The sequence below is a fragment of the Bos taurus genome, chromosome 29, assembly GCF_002263795.3.
Source record: "Bos taurus isolate L1 Dominette 01449 registration number 42190680 breed Hereford chromosome 29, ARS-UCD2.0, whole genome shotgun sequence".
Classification (NCBI taxonomy): Eukaryota; Metazoa; Chordata; class Mammalia; order Artiodactyla; family Bovidae; genus Bos; species Bos taurus.
The window spans coordinates 9,664,278-9,687,828 of NC_037356.1; the positions used below are offsets into that span (position 1 = coordinate 9,664,278).

Below are 23,551 nucleotides of genomic sequence, written 5' to 3' on the forward strand. Positions count from 1 at the left end.
TTTGGCAAAGTAATGCCTCTGCTTTTTAATATGCTGTCTAGGTTGGTCATAACTTTTCTTCCAAGGAGCAAGAGTCTTTTAATATAATTTAAATTTATAACATAATAGTATACATCAACTATATTTCACTTAAAATTTTGAAGTTCTGTGTGAGAAGAATAAAAATCTACTATAAAAAGAAAAGAAAATTGACATATACCTCTGTGGCCCATTCCTTCTTTTGGTCCAGTTGCAACAAAGTTTCTCTGATTATTCTCTTTCTAGCATCTTCCAGGGTGATTTTATACTGTTCTTTAAACAGAAAATTAGAAAGCTTGAGATCCAAGGTAAAACTATTAAGTTGTAAAGTTTATCTTCCATGATCCCCACCTCTCCTTTCTTCATGTTTTTCCCCCCTGAATTTTCAAAGTATCGTCTTACTGAAGAATCTAAAACCTCTAATTAGCCAAAATGCTCCAATAATTTACTAATGCCTTAATGGGAATTCATTGGAGATGATATCTCTCATGAATGTCTGTATTTTTAAAGGATTTCCAATGCTTTAGTACCTCTGAAGCTGTCTACCCTTCATATGAGACAACTTCTGATTCCACAACATAAATATGAAGAGAGTTGATTATACACTCAAGTAGCATCCTGTACATCTAATGCCATCTAACTAAATTTCCAATATTCTTGGCACACGTTTCCTGGGACAGGAAAGACAGAATGAGGAGAGGAGAGGGAGGTGGAGAGGGGCTGGGAAAGTCAGCAGGCCTGATCTGAGTTGGGCTCAGAGCAAGAGGGGAGAACAGAGATGCAAAGAGCAGGATGCACTGTCCTCTGCAGATTTTCTTACATTATAAATGTCAGAACTGAGAGAGCAAAGGATCACAAAATTTTGGGTCTTGAAGGATGCTGAGAGATCATATAATCAACACTTTTGTTTAAGGAAAGCAAGATAAAATGACCTAAGGGCTGCTTTATGGAGTGGAGAGAAATGAATCTGGATAAATGAGTCTCGTTTGTTCATTCTTTTAGTCAACAAATCATCATCGAGTTCTTTTGCTGTGCATGACACTATTTAAGACACTGGGAATATTACCAAATGAGAGACAAAACTCCTGCCCTTATGACACATACACCCTAGTAGGGAAGCCAGGGAATAATATTTTAGGTGGTGAGGCATGTGATGAAGAAAAACAAAAATTCTCAGACTTCCCTGGTGATGCAGTAGATAAGAATCTGCCTGCCATTGTAGGGGACACTGGTTTGATCCCTGGTCTGAGAAGATTCCACATGCCGCGGAGCAGCTAAGCGTGTGTGCCACAACCACTGAGCCTGTGCTCTAGACTATGGGGACCACAGATACCAAGCCCACGTAGCCACCGCAATGAGAAGCCTGACCACTGTGACAAAGAGTAGCCCCAGCTTGCTGCAACTAGAGAATGCCTCGCAAAGCAAAGAAGACCCAGCACAGCCAAAAGTAAAAGGGAAAAACAATCGAAAAACTAAGATTTTCTATTTTAGATAGAGTGAGCAGAGAAAGCTTTTTTGAGGAGGTAATATCTGAGTAAGGACTGAATACAGTGATGTAGTTAGCCGTGTGCAACAGGAGGGCAGTGTACCCTCCAAATCAGAATCGTCGGAGTTGTGCTCTATGATGACATCAGTGTTACATGTCCCCATTAGATGTGTTTTATTTATAACAGTTGGAAGATAATTATTTGGAAGTCAGAGAGTATTGTCTCCTACAAATAATGTTGACAGTTATGGCTGTAGCCTTTCCCTCCTCCAGGGGATCTTCCCAACCCAGGGATCGAACCCAGGTCTCCTGAATTGCAGGCGGATTCTTTACCAGCTCAGCCACAAGGAAAGCCCTAGATTTCTAGGCTCGTCCACAGCGACTCATTTAACTTATTCTGTAATGAAACAATACTATTCTATTGAGACTGTTGTGGGACATAGCATCCATTTAGGACATTATTTCAAAGGGAAAAATTTCCCCACAGACCAAGTCAGCCAAAGCTGACTCTAAGAACTCTTGGGGGTCTTAGGCTACAGGGAAGAAGATGTGCAGGTCTGGTCTTTCAGTTGTTTGGAGGCAAACTAAGGCTCTGGAAATGGGCACGGGGAGTTAGGCTAGAGCCACTCAGCCCTCATTGTGTTTCATACTGGCATAACCGCTTCCTCTATTCAAGGAAAACTCTGAGAGCAGAGAGTAAAGACTTCTGTTCCATATCCTTCTATTATTGCAATCCTAGGTGACTGTAGCCATGAAATTAAAAGACGCTTGCTCCTTGGAAGAAAAGCTATGATCAACCTAGACTGCATATTAAAAAGCAGAGACATGACTTTGCTGACAAAGGCCCGTCTAGTCAAAGCTATGGTTTTCCCAGTAGTCATGTATAGATGTGAGAGTTGGACCATAAAGAAAGCTAAATACCGAATTGATGCTTTTGAACTGTGGTGTTAGAGAAGACTCTTGAGAGTTCCTTGGATTTCAAGGAGATCCAACCAGTCCATTCTAAAGGAAATCAGTCCTGAATATTCACTGGAAGGACTGATGCTGAAGCTGAAACTCCAACACTTTGGCCACCTGATGTGAAGAGCTGATTTATTAGAAAAGATCCTGATGCCGGGAAAGATTGAAGGCAGGAGGAGAAAGACACGACAGAGGATGAGATGGTTAGATGGCATCACCGATTCAATGGACATGAGTTTGAGCAAGCTCAGGGAGTTGGTGATGGACAGGGAAGCCTGGCGTGCTGCAGTCCATGGGGCCACAAAGAGTTGAACATGACTGAGCTACTGAACTGAACTGATTAACCCTGCAATTGTGAATACTCCCAGAGAAACTGGGAATATGTAAAAGTCTCCTCCCCAGAAAAGTCTGGGACCCTGCAAATGGGAGATTACGACTTTGTGCTTTTAGACTCCTGGCTGCTCAGATGCCTGGTCCAATGTGGTCGCTTCTCAGAAGCTGAAGTTTGCCTTCCATTACTCGCCTTTCCTTGTCGTGTCTGGCTGTGCTTCAGCTCCACCCCACAAGCTTTGGGGAGTCGGTTGTTCGCTCTTGACCCACTTCCGGCGTCACACTCGTCACTGGGCTCATCCTCCTCTGTGCCGCTGGCTTCCTGTGACCCCTCTCTAGACAGGACTGAGCAGGGGTGGATGGTAACACTGGCCACACAGCCCTTCCTTCAGGCAGAGTGGGTGTTAGGTGAGTCACGGAGTGGGGAGGACTACTGGACGCTTATAGGCTTGGGTCTGACACACCTGGGTTCACCTCCCATTTCCACTACCTCATACGTCTGTGAGTCTAAAGCCGTGAACTCTTCCAGGCCTCTGTTCCCTCATCTTTACACTGGGCACAGTGGTATCTAACTCAAAGGGACTTGTGAGATGAGACAAGGTGTAGGAAAGCAGGTCCTGGGGCCGTGAGTTCTCGTGGAGGTCCCTGAGGTGATCAGATGAAGAAACTGGCATTCAAAGAGGTGGACTTGAACCCACGCCTTTTAACTCACTTAGTGCCCGGAGAGACTTTTAAGGATCCTTGTCCCACGCACCCGGTCAAGGATGAAAGGAAAAACTCTGTGACTCTAATATCTGCTGTTTTGTAATAACTCCATACTTTCTCTATTCCTGGGGCTCATCTAAACCCCAAAATTTTTTAAATAAATTAAAGCATTTCTTAATTGTTTTAAAAAATTTTAAATTAAAACAATTTAAAAAGAAGTTTAAAAAAATCTAAAATTTCCTTTTACTGAGAGCAAGAGTCCTGTCCTGGATATGTCAGTGAGTGTGTTCTCTGCACCCAGTGTCCTGACATCTCCTTCAAACTGAAGTCCGGGGAGGCAGGCCCAGGTGCCCCCTCCCCAGGCCCCCAGGGCTCAGGGCAGCTGCTGAATCGGGATGCTGGATAGCCGACCAGAACTTGGTTTGTGCTGGGGTCAGCTGACCGCCCGCGAGGAGCCACGGGCAGAGGTCTTTGGTCATCCTTGACTAGGTAGTGATCACGATGATGCTCTTCAGAATTAGTCTGCGGGGAGCAAGGACGGAGTGGGGACAGTCCGAGAGAGCAGAGCAGAGGTGCCCTGAGGGGACAGTCACAGACCACGGCGAAAAGTACAGGCAGGAACCCCATCCCTGGAGCCAGCACTGATCTAAGGGCCGTCTGTCTCCATCCCCCGTCCTCCCGTCCTTCACAGAAAGTCCTTGCCCACCAAACGGGACCACGGGGCACCGACAAACCTTGTTTTTCTCTTCCCCCCATTTTTTGTGTGTGTTTGTTTTTGCTTTGGCCATACTGGGTCTTCATTGCAGCACGCAGGCTTTCTCTAGGAGTGGCACGTGGTACAGCATGTGGGACCTTAGTCCCCTGACTAGGGATCGAACCTGTGTCCTCCACACTGGAAGGCAAATCCTTAACCATGGGACCATCCAGGGACATTCCTTCTCTCTTCCCTTCAAAATTCATACTGTGAGGCTATTAGCCCTCTCTCAACAACATGCATGGCAATCCTATGACTTTTTCTGGTTCTTCTGTGATAACTGAAGATCTTCCAATCTGAAATTAAGATATCTAGTCTTTGTAATAATCAAAACTTTAAGCTTCATTCAAAGTTATGGCTATTCCCTTCCTAGCTTGAACCTACTACTGTTTCCTCTGCCTTGAGCTGGCATGCCTCCTTCCCCCTCAGGGCTGGAGGGGAGCCTTGGAAGGACAAGAAAGCCCTCATCTGACTGATATCAAGCTTTGGCCTTGACTATCTCACTTGACTCACTATTCCACTTGACTATCTCAAGCTAAGGCCTCACTTTCTGGGTCCAGCTGGCATTTGAGATTGAGGCTCCTCTCTCGGGGGTGTTTGTGCAGGTTCCCCGGAGGACCACCTTCCCCATCGCTGGGTACATTTCACCGCATGCCCTTGTGCAGGGGATGTGCTGTCACTGGAGGTTGGCTGATGACTGCCCCTTTGGCCTCTGGTTCTGTCTCCTCCTCCCTCCCACATGTACAGGCGCCTATTTCTCTTTGGAGTGGGTTGACCCCTCTAGTCAACCCGCAGGTAAAATTTAACAGGACTGTGTACCAGCGTGCTCTCAGATAACAGGTCCACAGGAAACACCCCACTCTTTGCTACAACCTACTCCGAGAGTGCATGCTGCTATAGACTGAATGTCTGTGACCCCGCCCCCTTGCTCAAATCATTAGGTTGCAGCCTGAACCCCTGGTACTGGTATTTGGCAGGTCATTAGGTCAGGAGGCTAGAGCCCTCATGAGTGGGATTAGTGCCCTTATAACAGAGACCCCTTATAACAGAGAGCTCTCTTGCCCCTTCCACTCTGTCAGGTTACAGCAAAGAGACAGTGTCTCTGAACCAAGAAGCAAGCTCTCCCTAGGCACCCCATCTGTCAGTCCCTTGACCTTGAACTTCACAGCCTCCAGAGCTGTGAAAAACCAATTTGTGTTATATACAGGCCGCCTAGTCTATGGTATTTCACTATAGGGGCCCGAATAGACTGAGACAGGCCCAGCCCAGGGGGCAGCTACATGCCTCTTACACGCTCTGCTGTTAGAACAGTTACCTAGTCAGTCACTTATCCTGTAGATTTTACAGGGTGAGTCATAAACTAGATCTCAGTGTCCCCCCAACTGGGGGGATACATGTTGAACAGTCTGAAGAATTTCCTTAAAGACCTTCCATCTAGATTTGAGGGGAAGGAAGAATTACACTTTACCTGCCCTTTGGGGAATAGTGTACAACTTGCTGCACCCACGAGCTCTTTCCAAAAATTGTCCCCTAATTTTTAAGTTTTTTCATGGTCTCCTCAATGTCTTTTTATAAACTGGAATTCAGTGCTTGAAGGTCTGAAACCTGTTTTCTGCCTCATCATACTGGCAGTCTGCATAGCAGATTCTCGCTTTATTTTGGAATGAGGTATCCATTATATAGGGGGCTTCCCAGGTGGCTCAGGGATTACAAAAATCCACCTGCCAAGCAGGAGGCATGGGTTCGATTCCTGGGTCAGGAAGATCCCTTGGAGAAGGAAATGGCAACTCACTCCAGTATTCTTGCCTGGATAATTCCATGGACAGAGGAGCCTGGCAGATAGTCCATGGAGTCACAAAAGAATTGGACACTACTTAGTGACTAACAACAACCACCACCCATTGTATAGACACCCAGGTTTAAACAGATTTTAGAAGTTTCATTTTAATATCCCATTTCACTTACAATAAAAACCCTTTCTTCTAAAGTACTTATTCCTTGCAATTAAAGCTGTCTAGCTAATTGGAGAAGGAAATGGCAACCCACTCCAGCACTCTTACCTGGAGAATCCCGGGGACGGAGGAGCCTGGTAGGCTGCCGTCTATGGGGTCACACAGAGTCAGACATGACTGAAGCGACTTAGCAGCAGCAGCAGCAGCAGCTAACACAAACTCCATGGTCATGGGTGTGGGAGAAGAATTTCAGAGAAGTCATGGAAGAAGGGGGAAGGTGGGGAAAAAGGGGATGGTAGGAGTAAGATTTCAGACAAGTTGATTTAGGCATTCTGTTCATATTCATTGTGTCCAATGAGTGGCCCCCAAAGTGGTTTAATTGTCCCCAGGCAGAATTGCTGCTGCATGCTTGAAAGTGAAAGTGAAGTTGCTCAGTCATGCCTGACTCTTTTTGACCCCATGGACTGTAGCCTACCACGCTCCTCCGTCCCAGGGATTTTCCAGGCAAGAGTACTGGAGAAGTGCCTAAAACTAATAGCAAATAAGATAAGCCTATAACAGCCACTTTCTCATGATATCTAAAGTTGGCCATACACCAGGGTTCAACCAGCAGCATAAAAATTTTATTACCACCACCCCCAAGTTAGATACAACAGCATGAAAATTTTCAGCTCAAAGAAATCATCCAAATTTCTAATCAGGATAATGGATTAAGTTAATATGAGGAATGCTAGAAAATTATTAAATGAATGCTGGAAAACTATTAAAATTTTTAAAAATACACTTGAACAGTAACATTTTCTTTTGGCCATGCTGCATGTCTTATGGAATCTTAGTTCCCCAACTGGGGATTGAACCTGGGCCTATAGCAGTGAAAGCATCAAGTCTTAACCACTGGACTGGCAGGGACTTCCCTCTATGGCGTTGTTGTACAAATACATAGATCCATGGAACAGAATAGAAAATGTAGAAAGAGAGCCAAACACACATGGGAAATGAAAGTGTGATAAAGTCATCATTGTGGATCATAGGGTAAAAATGGCTCATTTAATAGATGATGTTGAGACAACTGGAAAGCCATCTGGCAAAAAAGAAAGTTGGTTTCCTACTTCACACACAAAAAATCAGAGATTTAAATATAAAGATGAAGATATAATAAATTCTAGAAGAAAATATTAGAGAACATATTTGTAATTTCAATAAAATCAAAGACTGATAAATTGGGTACTATAAAACTATAAATTTTCCTCATGCAAACACCACACAGACAGAAGACTGATAATGAAGGGGGAAATATTTGCACCTTAAATCACATTTAAAGAGCTAATTTCCTTGGAAAGTACAGAGTTCCACAACACAATGGAAAAATGAACAAAGGATGAGAACAGAAAGGAAATCCACATGGTTCTTGAGTTTATGAAAAGATATTCGCTGTTGCTTATAGGAAGAGAAATGGAAATTAAAGCTATAGTGAGTTACCACTGTCTGCCTATGAGACTGTCAAAGAACAGAAAGGCGGATCACATCCCTTGTTGTTGAAGCGGGAAAACAGACACCCTCACCACACCAGCAGGAATACACTTGGGACAGCATCTACAGAGGGCCATGCCTATCAAAATAAAAATGAATGGGCTGTTTGGGCCAGCCGTTTCCCTTTAGAGATACACATAAATGAAATTACATATACACAAGGATATTTGTCACAGTAAAATGAGATTGTGTAAGGACAGTCATGGCAGAATTCTTTGTAATAGTAAGACAGGAAGTAACCTAAATGCTTATGAATAGGGGAGTAGTTAAAAAAATTATAGTACAGTAAACCAAAGGAGACATTGGGGGATGAGGCAGTATTAACATGTACCGGTCTGTAAGGACGTCCATATTGTTCCTTGAATGAATAAGTGAAAAACTGCATCTGTAGCATGCTGTTTTGTAACATACATGTATATTCTGAGACATGAACAGGATCTTTCTGAAAGGTTACATAAGGAACTAACAATGGTGTTTCTATCTAGAAAGGGGATCTCAGTGGCTGGGGGAACAGACAAGCGTAGGAGGGTGTCTCTTCTTCTGGGGGAGAAGAACCTTTTGAAATATTTTAACTCCAACTGCAGACTGATTTAGGGCCAAATTTATACCACCGATGTGGTGCAGAGGCCCTGAATTGAGAAACACACTGGAAAATTGGTCCAGAAGCGGGGTGACCAGGCAGAGCCTCAGAGGGCATATTGGGATACCCACATAAACCCTCCTCCCACAGAACAAGCCTCCAGGACCAGCTGGGTTTAGAACTGCCATCCACCCACACTGCTCTTCGAGGCCAGATTTCTCCCATTTGTCCTACCCTATGACCTCTGTGTCTCTGGGTCTCTGGTGTTCTTTGAAGGCACTCTGCTCAGCCTCAGGGACAGACAGGTGGCCTCCAGTAAGGTCTGTCCCCTGATGCCTTCCTGCTCCACCCTCTTCCTTTCCTGTCCCGTGTTTGTGCTCCGGTTTTCTCCCGACTACAACTTAGCATTTACTTGGCCATTTTTCTATAATGATTCTGGTTGTCCAGCCTGGGTAGGTTGCCCTAGCTGGCCTCAGGTGAATTTCTTCTCTAATACGACCCCTTTCCAGGACCCTCCTTCCACGGTGGAATTGACCCAGAGCCAGGTATGAGAGCATGCAGACCCCACCCACTGAATGCAGCTTCTTTCTCAAAGTCAGTGGCAGGGTTTCTGCCCACACAACCATCCCTTCACTTCCCCTCCTCAGTTCAACAGGTAGTTCTGGGATAGTTTCTTTACTTCCTCCACTGTATCCTTACTCGTAGTGCTCATGCTGACAGCAGAGCGTGATGGATGATTCCAGAGCACCTCTTTCTTCCTTTCACTAAATGTCTGCCCCCTAAAGATTTTTTTTAAATTGAATCTGAATCAGTTTTCTTGCAACTGACCTGACATTTTCTCGGCATTCTCCTTAACTCTGTTGATGTCGTTCTGTAAGGAGGTAATGAGTTTACCATGCTGTTCACTCCCTACATTCTTGTATTCCTCCCAATATTCTTTCTCACTGAGTTTCTCAAGAAATAGCTTCTCAGCATTACTTATTTGGATGCGCATATCTGTTGAAAGAACATCAAGATTTGGGGTCATTTCTGTTGTTCTTGCAACCATCATTATGTGGCACTCTGATTTTGTGAAGTTAAAGTCTGATATGAAAATATCAACTCTTAAATACAACTTTATATCTACAATTTAGGGAAATCTAAACTATTCAAACTATTGTTTATCTATCCCTCATGATTCAAAATCTCAGTAAAAATAAACTTCCAATTTTAAAGTAGATGGTGTGGTTTGGGGCTGTGACCGAGAATGACAATATGCAATCAACCTATATGCCTAGGGACCCACAAGTTTAAATTATGCCTGTGATAGCTTGATAAGCATCCTGTTTTATACAATGTATTATTTCACATACACTTTTTATTGTAAATTGTCATTTTTCTGGTCATTATGTCTCTGGGCAAAGTAATTCCAACTTACATCCTTCTTCTGTCCTTGGTAACCTTTTTTTGTTAAGTACATTGTTTGATTCCATCATTTACAGATCAACTCTTTGAGCTTTCCTTGTGTGAAATGACAGCATATGATAGTCATAATCACCGCTCTTCCCAGTCGCCACCGAGTTAAGACTTCAGAGTGAAAGCTAAGTTCCTCAGTTAAATGTGTACAAATTTGGAGCTGTCTCATCATATAAACTTCCAATTCGCCCCCAGTGTACTTAGGCTTCACGCTGAGTATCAGTCTTTAGGCTGAGTATCAAGCTGCTGAATATTCTGGAAAAGGAAGCATCACCAAAACCAGGTACAATGAACTTAATGGCTGTTTGACTCACTGCCCTGCCCCATCTTGTTTGAGAGCTCCTGAGGACAAGACATTTTATTCATCTCGGTCAACCCAGCACTTGGCAGAGAATCTGGCCATTAGTTGAGGCTCAATAAGTATTTACAAAATGAATAAAGCATTCTTTCAGGCCAGAGAGATGCTCTTCAGCTCAAACATCCAGAAGGACTCCAGACATGTCTTTGTCGAAGGCGTGATAATAATACATTTTTAATACATACTTAACATATTAGTATTCAAAATATAAGATTATACATTTTTTAATTCCCTTAACAAGTGGTTCTTGTTATTAAACAATTAAGAACACTAGGCGCCAGTGATCAGCTGTCCTCTGTGAGCAGACTGCCTGGACTCAGCCCTGCACCACATTCAGTCTTTGCGGGGAGGGTTGGTTGATGTCACTGAAGCTTTTGAAAGACAGATGGGGGCAGCAGCTGCTGTTCTGCTTTCTTAGCACCCCTCTCTCCCTTCTCGTCTAGTAACACATGTCTCCTATCCCTCGTCATGTAAATACACTGACTACAGACGTCCCTTTTCCTGGCCAGAGGGATTGGTCCAAGGCTGAGCGTGCACCCCAAGCTAGGCCTCGGCTCAGAGTCCTTCCCTAGAGATGCTTTCACTGAAACTGGTAGAAAACATATCTTTTTTTGTCTCCACTCCACTTTGAGGTTATAAGGATGTACGTTCAGAGGTGTCTGTGGTCAGAGTTCTAGACTCACAGGGAGAACATTCTCAGGAATAGGAGCCAGCTTTCCAGGGGAAGACAGAGAGAGAAGAGGGATGAGAGGGGCAGTGTGTGGAGGGAGAGGGTGGGCTAGAAAGAGGGGGTGATGGGGGGGAGGAGCAAGAGAGGGAGACAAATAAAAGGAAGCTGAGCTCTGACAGCAAGTGAGGCTCTGGAGTCAGCTCAGTAGCGCCCTGCCTTTTCTGTCTGGTTACTTGAAGAGATTAACATCTTCTTTATGCTTGGACTAGTCTGGGTTGGATTTTTATCCTTGCAACTGAAAGCATCCCAGGTAAACGTTGGAAGAGGGGAGTTTCGTCAGCACTTCTCAAACTTGACTATGCACAGAAACCCCCTGTGACCTTGTCCAAATGTAGACTCTGACTCAGCAGGTCCAGATGGCTCAGAGGCTCTGCACTGTCCCAGGCTGCTGGCGGAGCTGCAGCCGCTGTTCCATGAACTCAACTGAGTTGCAGGTGACTGCCTGGTGCCGACCGTGACAGCCTCAGAGACCCCTTGTAGACACATCTGTTCCCTCCCTTTCCCTCTCTTCATCAGCATCCATGGGCTTCTTTCTCCCTTGGACCACCGCACATGCCCAGCCCTCCAATTCTTAGTCACCCAGCATGTCCCCAGTCTTGGGTGCCACACACCCCAGCCCCAGCCCAGACCGCAGACAGGCACACCTCCACTAACCGGACCATTCCCTGCAAAGGCAGCTTAGTGAGCATGTCTGAGCATCGGCTGAGGTCTCACACCCGTCTCTAGAGAGTTTGTAAAGCATCCCTTGCAGGATTCTCCCGGAGACGGGCCCGGCCAGGAAACGCATCCACCACCTCGTGCCGTCACGTCACTGCTATCACTACAGGGGCTCAGCCAGAGCAGGCTTATGGAACAGTGGTGGATAGCCCCTAAAAATGAAGCCTGCTGACTGACCAGGGGCCTTGGTAACTATTTCACCCAAAACGACAACTCTCTACGAATGGAGGGCCTCTCCCGGCCAAGTGCTTGAGTAAGTGGGCTCTCTAGAGAGCTTGGGGAAATCCAGGAACATCTACCCCTCGTTTTTGCCTCTCAGGTTCTCACACTGCTTTCTGGTACCACTCCAGTCTCTCCCCTGTTTTCCAGGTTCCTGGCAGGGATGGTATTTATAGAGGTTCTGGCAAAAAAAAAAATCTAGAAATCTGAGCAGCAAGCTCAAGATGAAGGAATAGGAATTTTTTTTCAGTGCTTGTGTCAACACTGAGGGTCCAGCTCTCAGGACCCTGGTACCTCCTGAGCCCCTGGCAAGACTATGTCCTGCGTCTTTCACCTTCTGTACCAGCATCATTTCTATCCACGTCCTGTAAACGTCCCCTTTTCCAAATCCAATCCCTCTTTCCCCATCTAAATAGGGGGTTTAGCTTCCTTAGAGATACTGGGGCTGGGGAGGAAGCTTTATACTCCCCTTACATTCCCAAGTCTGAACGGAGGCTGAAGCCATTGAAGACACCAAACAAGACAATTTCCCCGCAAAAGAGCAGATCACCGCTGCCTGGAGTTCGGGGTGGCGCCTCACAGGATGCGGGCTGGTGTTAAAGGCCAGAGGGCTTTGGTCTGTGTTTCTGACCACTGCTCTTCCTCCTCCTCACTTGGCTTCATTATCTCCACCCACTTTGCTATTTCCTTCTCTCACCCACTTACCTACATTTGTGGGTTTGTGGTTGTGGCAGTAATGATGCCCTTTGAAGTATGTCCACGGCATTTTGAACATATTAGGAGACAAAAGCATTGATACATTCAAGAAATAACTTGATATGGCTTTATGATAATTTTCTAAGTTCCTAAATCACCTTTCAAGTTTTGTTCCTGGTCTCTTTCAAACTTCCATTTTTCCTTCATTGCGTTTTCAACCTCCTCTCTTGTTACAACTACGGATCCCTCTGACTTCTCTTCACTGAGTTCCTTCAGTAGGTTCCGTATGTGCCAAATTTGTTCATCCTTTAAGCGTTTATTCTGTCGTGAATATCAAAGAGTTGTTAATTACCTCTGCTGAAGTATCTCCATTGTTTTCCCTCAAAACAGAATCTCATGCTGAGGCTTGCAAAATAAGAAATAGTTAATGAAATAATTTATTCAATAGTATCTCCAAAGAGCATGTGGAAGATGGAAGACTCAAAATTAAATCCATCAAATCAGTAATCACTGAAGAGACAGTTTCATTTTAAAACCTGTGTTAATAATCTGCCAGTCTATTGCCCTATCATAGGATCAATGAACATTAAAATTAGACTTCAGAGGTCAATTTCTTCAACTCCCACAAATTATCTTTCTTTTCTAGGAAACATCATTCATTTATTCAATATTTATGGAGTTATCTACCATATGCCAGGAGTATCTAGACACTAGGCATATATCCATGAACAAAATAGACAAAAGTACTGCTCTTGTGGGATTTACATTATTTTTTGCTTTTCTCACAAGTGACCCTAATTCTCTTCTTCTGGGGTGATGATCACTCACCATTCCAATACTCCACACTTGAAACATGAACTGTGTTCTTCTTGTGAATATCCCGTCCACGTTTCCATGTTTCTTATTTAATCAACTTAGAGTTTATTTTTGCCCTTGCTAGTTTATTATGTATATGTAGAGATATTTTATTGTGTGTCAACTTAATACATATTTCTTGTACTTTTCTTAGCCTTCCTTTTTTTTTTTTTTCTCCCTTTAAGTTTTAATACTCACTTCCCTGGGGTCTTTCCTTCAATTTCTTAAACCTAACAAAATGTATATATTTAAAATATTCTAATACTACTTTTAAAAATTACTTATTTTCCTATAATTTAACATTCTCTTTACTATAGTTTTTCAACATTATATTTTATTTCTGACATTCATGTTTTTATTCTCTTAACCTTCATAGGCAATGGCACCCCACTCCAGTACTCTTGCCTGGAAAATCCCATGGATGGAGGAGCCTGGTAGGCTGCAGTCCATGGGGTCGCTAAGAGTCAGACATGACTGAGCAACTTCACTTTCACTTTTCACTTTCACGCATTGGAGAAGGAAATGGCAAACCACTCCAGTGTTCTTGCCTGGAGAATCCCAGGGACGGGGGAGCCTGGTGGGCTGCCATCTATGCGGCTGCACAGAGTCAGACACGACTGAAGTGACTTAGCAGCAGCAGCAGCAACCTTCATAGATACTCTACTGTAAGAATATTTTCTTTCTTAAAATTGATTCTCTAAGCCAATACTTCTGAAACTTCAATGTGTATACCCAGCACTTGGGGACCTTGTTAAAAATGCAGATGCTGATTAAGTTTGGTACAATGCCTGTAATTCTGCATTTCTCATACATTACAGATGATGCCAAACCTGCTGGCCCACAGCCCACACTTTGGGTAGCCAAATTCTTTCTGATAATCTCAATATCTGTGATTTATTGATAGTGCTGCAGCCTACTAAAACTCAGGTCTTTAATATTGAATCCAACAAACTTTAAAGTTGATGGCTGAAAAATCTGATTTCTTAAAATTGTTAAGCAAAATAGACACTAGTTTAATAAACTCCTGAGAGGATTTTAATGTAACCTTAATGCTTTTTAAGTCATTCCACAGGCTGTATGACATGATTGTCATATCAATGCTTTAGAATTTTAATTTAAAACTTTGATAAACTGAACAAAAGCAACAAACAATTAACTTTATGATGCTCAGTATTGATAAATATAGCCAAAAAACAAAAAGACAGACTGGACAGGCTTCGAGTGATTTAAAAAAATAGAAATAAAGATGAAAAATATATGGTATTCAAAATCCCGCAGTTTAACTTCTCTGATTTTTTGTTTGCAATATTCTAAAGTATCTGAATTCTATCTCTGAAGAATTTTTAGTACCAAAGAATTCATGATATGATATATATCTGAAAACGGAATTTCTTTCCTTCTAATTTTGTAAAATCTTGTAGAGAATTGACATAAACAGAAGTGGTGGAGTAAGACTGCTGAAAATCCGCTTCTTCATAAAGGCAATGAGAAAAAATTGGCAAAAATTGGCAAAATCAACTTTTCAGAACTCTGGAAATTAAAGGCTTTGCAGTAAGTTCCAGGGAGTGTTTATTCAAGAAAAATGGTTGAATCTTAGTAAGAACAGTGAGTTTCATGGCATTTCAAACTTACCCTAAAAACCAACAGCCCCACAATTATGGCAAAACCCAGCAATCTAGCAGCCTGTGGCTGAGGGTCAGGGAGAGAAGTAAGAGAGGCAGAACTCTTGCAAAGCCAAGTTCCTAAATAAGGGCCATTATTTGACTTATCTGGTAATTCCCTGGAAGATCCCACTGGCAAGCCTTGTCTTTATTTGACCTGACTCAGAGCTTACCCAGTGTCTTAACAGCCTTTTCCCAGATTGGCTTGTCAAAAACAATCAACAGTTGTTGAACATTACAGCTCCGTGTGTGTGTGTGTGTGTGTGTGTGTGTGCACTCAGTTGTGTCCGGCTCTTTGAAGCCCTATGGACTGTAGCCTGCCAGGCTCCTCTGTCCATGGACTTTTCTCGACACGAATACTGGAGTAGCTAGCCATCTCCTCCTTCAGAGGATCTTCCTGACCAGGGACTGAACCCTCATCGCTTGTGTCTCCGGCATTGGCAGGTGGATTCCTTATCACTCTGCCACCTGGGAAGCCCACAGCTCCCTGAGGTGTTGATAAAAGTTGGGGTAAACAACAAGCTGACCAAAAAAAAACAAACTTCAGAATAAAACTGAAGATGAGATGTCCATAGGGAGTTTTGACAGCTCTTATGTATTCCTAAGAATCTAAAAGGCCATAAGCATTTAATAACATCTATATTAAACTTCCCAAATCCTGTATGAATTTCAAATAGAAAAGAAAGGTGTCTGACGGTGTTGCAAAGTTCACTATATCTGAAAAATTATTTTGAGTGATATACTGAAAAATAAATTTAAATATATCCACCAATATGCTTAAAAAGAAGACATTTATCTTATGAAGTAAATTTATTATTTGAGGTAAGACTAATTATCATATTATAAATAGAAGAAAGGAGATTTAGTATCTAAGCTACAAAGGAAGGATTGTTTTTGTTTTGTTATAAGGCCATCTCATGGCCTTTTAAAAATTTTGGACTCACAAGAACAAGAATAGACGTTGCCAAAATAGGACACACAATTCCCCTCTACTGTCCACCCAGCTTTCCCAAATGGTAACATCTTATCTAATGAGAGCACAGCATCAAAGCCAGGAAACTGACATTGGTACAATGTTACTAATTGAACTAGAGATTTTATTTCTATTGCACCAGTTTTTACATTTTTTTCTTTTTAGTGTATGGTTGTGATACTGTCATTTATAAGAAATATATGTATGTATATCTTTGGTCACTCAGGTGACTAAAATGTATTTCTTTGTTGTTCAGTCACTAAGTTGTGTCCAACTCTTTGCGACTCCAAGGACTGCAGCACACCAGGCTCCTCTGTCTTTCACTGTCTCCTGATAGTGAAACTCGTGTCCATTGAGTCAGTGATGCCACCCAACCATCTCATCCTCTGTTGTCCACTTTCTCCTCCTGCCCTCAATCTTTCCCAACATCGGTGTCTTTCCCAGTGAGTCAGCTCTTCGCATCAGGTGGTCAAAGTATTGGAGCTTCAGCATCAGTCCTTCCAATGAATATTCAGGGTTGATTTTCTTTACGATTGACTGGTTTTATCTCCTTGCTGTCCAAGGGTCAGCAAGAGTCTTCTTGCTCAAGAAGAGTCTTGAGAGTCTTGCTCAAGAGTCTTCTCCAGCACCACGATTTGAAAGCATCAATTTCTTGGCACTCAGCCTTTATGGTCCAGCTCTCATATCTGTACATGACTACTGGAAAAACCATAGCTTTGACTAGATGGACCTTTGTTGCAAAGTGATGTCTCTGCTTTTTAATACACTGTCTAGGTTTGTCATAGCTTTCCTTCCAAAGAGCATAAATAGATATGATAAATTTATGATATAAATATATATACATAGATATATAAATATATATCTGTATTTCTTAGATATATTCTTATGGGTTTTTTAAAAATGATTTTCAACCATAGTTCCTGGCCCACAGTGACCAAAACCCATGGAATTTTCTGCCATCATAATTGGGTTTATGTTAATGAAAGTGACTTTTGAATCTGGGAGAGAGAAAGGGAGGGGGCCTGATTGCCAGGAGAACTGATCAAGTTATTAGAGGATTGCAGTCCCTCGCGTTGATTCCCAGGGACAGGAGAGGGACTTGAGGTGGAATCAACTGCTACTGGCCAAGGATCTAGTCAATCACGATTATGTAATGAAGCCTCCATTAAAACCTGGAAAAGGAACATCTTTTGGTCCTTTCCCAGAGAGTTTCCAAGTGCTGCTGGGCCAGACCCCAAGCTCCGCAAGGGCAGAAGCTCTTTTGTTTGGTACTTTGCTCTCTAGGGGCTTCCTGATGGCTCAGCCGGTAAAGAATCCGTGTGCAAAGTCGGAAACCTGGGTTTGATCCCTGGGTTGAGAAAGGAATAGCTACCCACTCCAGTATTCTGGCCTGGAGAACTCCATGAAGTTGCAAAGAGTTGGACACGACTGAGCAACTTTCACTTCACTCTGCTCTCTGTATCTCTTCATCTGACTGTCGATTCATAGCCTTTAATACCTTTTTAATGATCTAGTGAGTAAATGGGTTTTCCTGGTTCTGTGAGCCATCCTAGTAAGTTAATCGAACCTGAAGAGGATGGGGTTGTGAAAGCCCCTGATTTATAGCCAGTCAACCATATGTACAAGTAACACCCTGGACTGGTAACTGGCATCTGAAGTGCAGGGTGGTCTTGTGGGACTGAGCCCTTTACCTGTGGAATGTGATTCTATCTCCAGGTAGGTAAGTGTCAGAGAGAATCACTTGTTGGTGAGGGGAAGCCTCCACACACACAAGTTGGAATTGGGTCAGGAACCCTTTCAGTAGGATTATAAATTCTGTCACATATGCATATGAGACATATCACCACAAAGATGGCATTTGAAGCCATGATGTTAAATAAGATGATCCAGAGAGAGTTTAGAGTGAAAGAGTACATTTAAGATCAGAACATTGATAAATACTCTAATTAAAGGGTGGGAATAAACACTCTAATTTAAAGGTAGTTTCTTTTCCTATTTGAGGGGAAAAAACAATGAAAAAAAAGAAAAAGAAGAAATATCAGAGAAGTAGAAGTAAATTCAAGAAAGAGTGATGTCCTGGAGCCCAAAGAAAAAAGAGTTTCAGGACGCCAGGAGTGACAGCCGGAGGAGTGAGGTGTAAGGTTAGGCCTCGAAGAGTACATTCATGTAATGCTAGTCACTCAATCATGTCCGACTCTGCGATCCCACAGACTGTGGCCTGCCAGGCTCCTCTGTCTGTGGGATTCTCCAGGCAAGAATACTGGAGTGGGTTGCCATGCCCTTCTCCAATAGAGTACACTGGGCCTGGCTAATTGGTCAGCACAACTTTCGCTGGAGCGGTTGTAGGGGAACAGTAGGAGTGAAGTGTGTCCTGGGAAGTAAGGACGTGGGCACAGTGAGCTGTGAGATGGCTAGTGCTGCAGAGGAGCAATGAACGCAGACAGAGAAGGAAAGAAAGATCGGGGTAATCATCTAAACAAAGCTAAATGCATAGGAAGAAACGATGAAAGAAGAGGGCATAACTTGTCCTATTTGGACATTTCTGATTTGGACTAACTGCAGAGAAAAATGTATCTTGCTAACGAGTCATGTTAAACTTAGCAATTTAAATATCTGTGACCTCAAAATTTTTTCCTCCCACTGGTACTTGTGGATCAACCCAACAAATATTTATTGAACACCTACTCATGCTGGGCCCTTTGGAGAAACAAAGATAAGATTTGATTGCTGCTACCTAAAGGGCTTTTATTTAAATAACAAAGAAATATTTTTATGCAATATCCCAGCTAAGATGGGGGGAATAAAGAGGAGCTACCCAAGAGAAGAGCATTCTGGGAAGAGGAAACGGCCTCTTTGTTGTAAAGGTACCATAGTGAGAAAAAGATGGGCTTCATAATATTTAAAAGAAGCTGCTAAGTCACTTCAGTCGTGTCTGACTCTGTGCAGCCGCATAGATGGCAGCCCACCAGGCTCCCCTGTCCCTGGGATTCTCCAGGCAAGAACACTGGAGTGGGTTGCCATTTCCTTCTCCAATGCATGAAAGTGAAAAGTGAAAGTGAAGTCGCTCAGTTGTGTCTGACTCCTAGCGACCCCATGGACTGCAGCCTACCAGGCTCCTCCGTCCATGGATTTTCCAGGCAAGAGTACTGGAGTGGGGTGCCAACATTTTCTCCGATTTAAAAGAAACAGGGGTAAGCAAAGGATGGGATGGCTGCAGGTGAATTGGAGAGGTGAGTAGAGGTCAAATTTTGAAGGACCTTGAAGGCTTCAGGAAGATCTATGGATTTTATTTTCTGTGCAGCAGGAAGCCACTGTGGGATTTTAAGCACTGAAAGGTTTGCCATATTCCAAGGGCCATTCTGGTTGCTTTGTGGAAAATGTGCTGGTTAGAGAAAGGATGGGTAAGAGACGATGCTGGCTTAAACTGTCGCAATAGCAGTGCACATGGAAATAAATAGATAAATACAGTTGAGCTAGTCTGTCTTCCTATGCTCTTCACTGCTGGGTCCACTGATAACTCCAAGAGCCAACTTAGACCTATCACAGTCTTGAGCTAATCCTCCTGGAAACAGGAACATTGTCTCTGGCTCCACTTGATGGGTTATGGGAAAGTGGTTCCTCAGTCCTGATCCATTGTCCTTTCCACAACCAAACAGAAGTCCCAAAGCTAGCTGGGGTTCCAGTGCTGATCACTGTGGGGTGTGCATGGGCCTCCTGGTGGCAGCTCACTCTCCTGTGCCCTGGGACCTCTCTAAGTGGGACCTGTCTCCAAGTGCTGCAGCCAGACTTCCCCTTCCACTCTCATCCATCGACCTCAGTTTCTTAGTTCCTGCTGCAAGTGCCTGGTCCTTCAGAATCATGACAACATCAGGGTTGTCTTGCCTAGCACGTATTTGCTGAACAAATGGACAAATTTGCCCCAAGAGGAAGACAGGAATCCTCGTTTCCCAAGGGGTTGATATTTCTCCTGGCAATCTTGATTCCAGCTTGTGCTTCTTCCAGCCCAGCGTTTCTCATGATGTACTCTGCATAGAAGTTAAATAAGCAGGGGGACAATATACAGCCTTGACGTACTCCTTTTCCTATTTGGAACCAGCCTGTTGTTCCATGTCCAGTTCTAACTGTTGCTTCCTGACCTGCATATAGGTTTCTCAAGAGGCAGGTCAGGTGGTCTGGTATTCCCATCTCTTGAAGAATTTTCCACAGTTTCTTGTGATCCACACAATCAAAGGCTTTGGCATAGTCAATAAAGCAGAAGTAGATTTTTTTCTAGAACTCTCTTGCTTTTTCGATGATCCAGCAGATGTTGGCAATTTGATCTCTGGTTCCTCTGCCTTTTCTAAAACCAGCTTGAACATCTGGAAGTTCATGGTTCACATATTGCTGAAGCCTGGCTTGGAGAATTTTGAGCATTACTATACTAGCGTGTGAGATGAGTGCAATTGTGCAGTAGTTTGAGCATTCTTTGGCATTGCCTTTCTTTTGGATTGGAATGAAAACTGACCTTTTCCAGTCCTGTGGCCACTGCTGAGTTTTCCAAATTTGCTGGCATATTGAGTGCAGCACTTTCATAGCATCGTCTTTCAGGATTATAGTTTGGTTAAATAAGAAATTAAAAAATAAATGGGGTTGCAGAGCTTCACATTTTTTAACATAAGATTCAGTGTCCTCATGATCTAAATAACACAATTCAAGGTGACTTCCTTTGACATTATAGTTAATAAATAGAAACAGCAGTACCCTCTTGCGTCGCATGTACAAAAATACATTTAAATATATTGTAAATTAATCAGCTCTAAGCACTAAAGAAGATAATTTCCTAGAGTTCATTTCATTATAACTCAAAAAAATTTTAAGCATTTGCATAAATGTTTAATGACTAGATATCGGCTTTATATTTTATACTCACTCTTTCATGATACTTTTGATTCTTTTCTCTAAGTTTCTTTATTCGAGCCATAAATCGTTCTAGTGCGTTTTCCTTTATTTGACAGCTAATAACAGAAATAATGTGTTACAATTATTTCCTTTAGGAAAAATTAATGAAAGAAAATTTTTAAATTATACTATTTGACTTGAAATAAAGTATTAAATATACTATAAAACCCTGTTTAGGGATAAGAATCTTTACTGATGTTGTAAATAGTATATTTTACTCACTAAAATATGTATTAGAGAGATAACTTCAAGTTTTAAAAAATATCAATCCCCATTTTTATTTCATAGTCATAACTTTTATACTTTCTCATTATCTATAAATAATTCAGCATAAAAAGAACCCAGGAAAGGGCATACAGAAAAGATGCTTCCTGGAAATCCAAAAACATTCAGACAAAAATGACAAGACAAAGACTTTACAGGGACGAGCACAGCTTCTTACAGTAGGGTAAGCCAGGCTGACCTATTGGTCAAGTTCATTAGGATACCATCTTGTCCATAAACAGTAAAAGGTTTCTTTCTTGACACAAGTACATTTTTAAAATACCAAACAAGTATTTGTTGAATGTCTGTTAGGTATAAAGTATAGAAAGCATGGGAAGACTCTGGTATAGGCAATTTGATTTGTATTTGAAGAGTTAAGGGTATCTCTATTACCTCATAAATCTTACCACTTTAAATCTGAGACCAAAATAAAGGAACAGAACTAGCCCAATGTAAATCCCTTGCCTCTATTAAATATATATAAATATAAATATATATATATATATAGCACCTCTGTGGTGTAGTGAACAGAGGAGTATTTACAAAATGAGAAAACTCTGCTTTTCAATCTTGTCTCTTCCACTTCTTACCTACATGACCTCAACAAGTCAATTCTCTGAACTTCAGTTTCCAAGCTGTCAAGAGAGAGATAACAACACCCACCCAGCTCTATGTATTTTATAAAGATGAAAATAAGAAATCATATGTGCATGTTTCTAGCATAAAGTAAGTGCTCAGTAAATTTCAGGTGAATTTTAATGTTATGTCCTCAGTCCTTCCCCTGGAATATCATTTATATTTGTTATATTGTAAACTTTGTTGATTTTGCCAACAAAGGTCGGTCTAGTCAAGGCTACAGTTTTTCCAGTGGTCATGTATGGGTGTAAGAGTTGGACTGTGAAGAAAGCTGAGCGCTGAAGAATTGATGCTTTTGAACTGTGGTATTGGAGAAGACTCTTGAGAGTCCCTTGGACTGCAAGGAGATCCAACCAGTCCATTCTGAAGGAGATCAGTCCTGGGATTTCTTTGGAAGGACTGATGTTAAAGCTGAAACTCCAGTACTTTGGCCACCTCATGCGAAGAGTTGACTCATTGGAAAAGTCTCTGATGCTGGGAGGGATTGGGGGCAGGAGGAGAAGGGGACAGAGGATGAGATGGTTGGATGGCATCGCCGACTCGATGGACGTGAGTTTGAGTGAACTCCGGGAGTTGGTGATGGACAGGTAGGCCTGGCGTGCTGCGATTCATGGGGTTGCAAAGAGTCGGATACGACTGAGCGACTGAACTGAACTGAATTGAAATTTAGTAGAGAGAAAAATAAAGCTCTTTCTTTCCAAATGAAGGCGAAAAGCATTTTTAAAGTGAGTAAATCCTTTAGGCTTTGCCTTGAGTTGCTTCTGCAGGGGGCAGTTCGGAGAGGTCTGAGTGGCATCAGCAAGCCTGGGGGTGGGGTGGATTCTAAGATGCCCTGAATGTTTGGCTGCTTCAACGGCCCCCTTGTGGACTGTTCAGTAGTTGCGGGCTTAACTTCACCTAGCCTATCCTGGGAATTCACTTCAGCCTCCGCAGGCCTCAGAGATGATGAATTTATCAGGAAGCAGGGCTTCCTTGGTGGCTCAGACGGTAAAGAATCCACCTGTAAAGCAGGAGATCTGGCTTTGATCCCTGGGTCGGGAAGACTCCCTGCAAAAGGGAAAGGCTACCCGCTCCAGTATTCCGGCCTGGAGAATTCCATGGACAGAGGAGCCTGGTGTGGGCTACGTCCATGGGGTCACAGAGTAGGAGTGAATGACTAACACTTTCAGAGGGAGCTAAGCCTCAGGGCTCCCCACCATTAGCCACTGTGGGAACTCAAGCCTCCCTGTTCTCTGAACACTTCTTCTTTTCCCATCTCCCTTATCTACTCAGTGCCCTAGTAACCCACATGTCACACTAAATGCTGAAGCAAGTGGGAAAATAAACCAATGAGATTTATACTGAGCACTTAATATACACTGAAGTGCTTTGAAAAGGGCATTGCACTGTTTTGAAGCACAGTGATATGGAATTAACACTAATGCAGTCGTCTGTCACCTTGTCCCTTCCCTCCTTATTAAAATGTTAGTTGATGGAAGGAATTTTCACATATTGAGGTATGAGGAAGTCATCCTGGCTTATTCCTGATTTGTCTTGAACTTTATGCTGACTAAAACAACCTGAGGCCTGTCAAACATCTATTGTTCATCTGCTTTAACCGTGACAGAAAAGTATGCATTTAAACATGAAAATGGAGTAACTGTGGTTCAGGCATTCAAAAAGGAGCTGGGCGGCCACACTGGATGCAGTTTCAGGCACACTTCTGTATCACTGAGAACTCTGTTTTGAACTGTA

The 23,551-nt window shown here is 42.8% G+C and overlaps 1 protein-coding gene across 5 annotated transcripts in view; it reads right to left on the reverse strand.

Moving 5' to 3' along the window:
• CCDC83 (coiled-coil domain containing 83) overlaps positions 1–23,551 on the reverse strand; it is a 52,194-nt gene that overhangs the window by 18,745 nt on the left and 9,898 nt on the right. For all 5 annotated transcript variants that reach the window (XM_024987338.2, XM_024987339.2, XM_015461118.3 and 2 more), the window contains 4 exon segments: positions 20,889–20,973; positions 12,649–12,811; positions 9,144–9,311; positions 200–291 (listed from right to left, as the gene is read on the reverse strand). In XM_024987338.2, coding sequence (XP_024843106.1) covers positions 200–291; positions 9,144–9,311; positions 12,649–12,811; positions 20,889–20,973 — 508 coding nt within the window.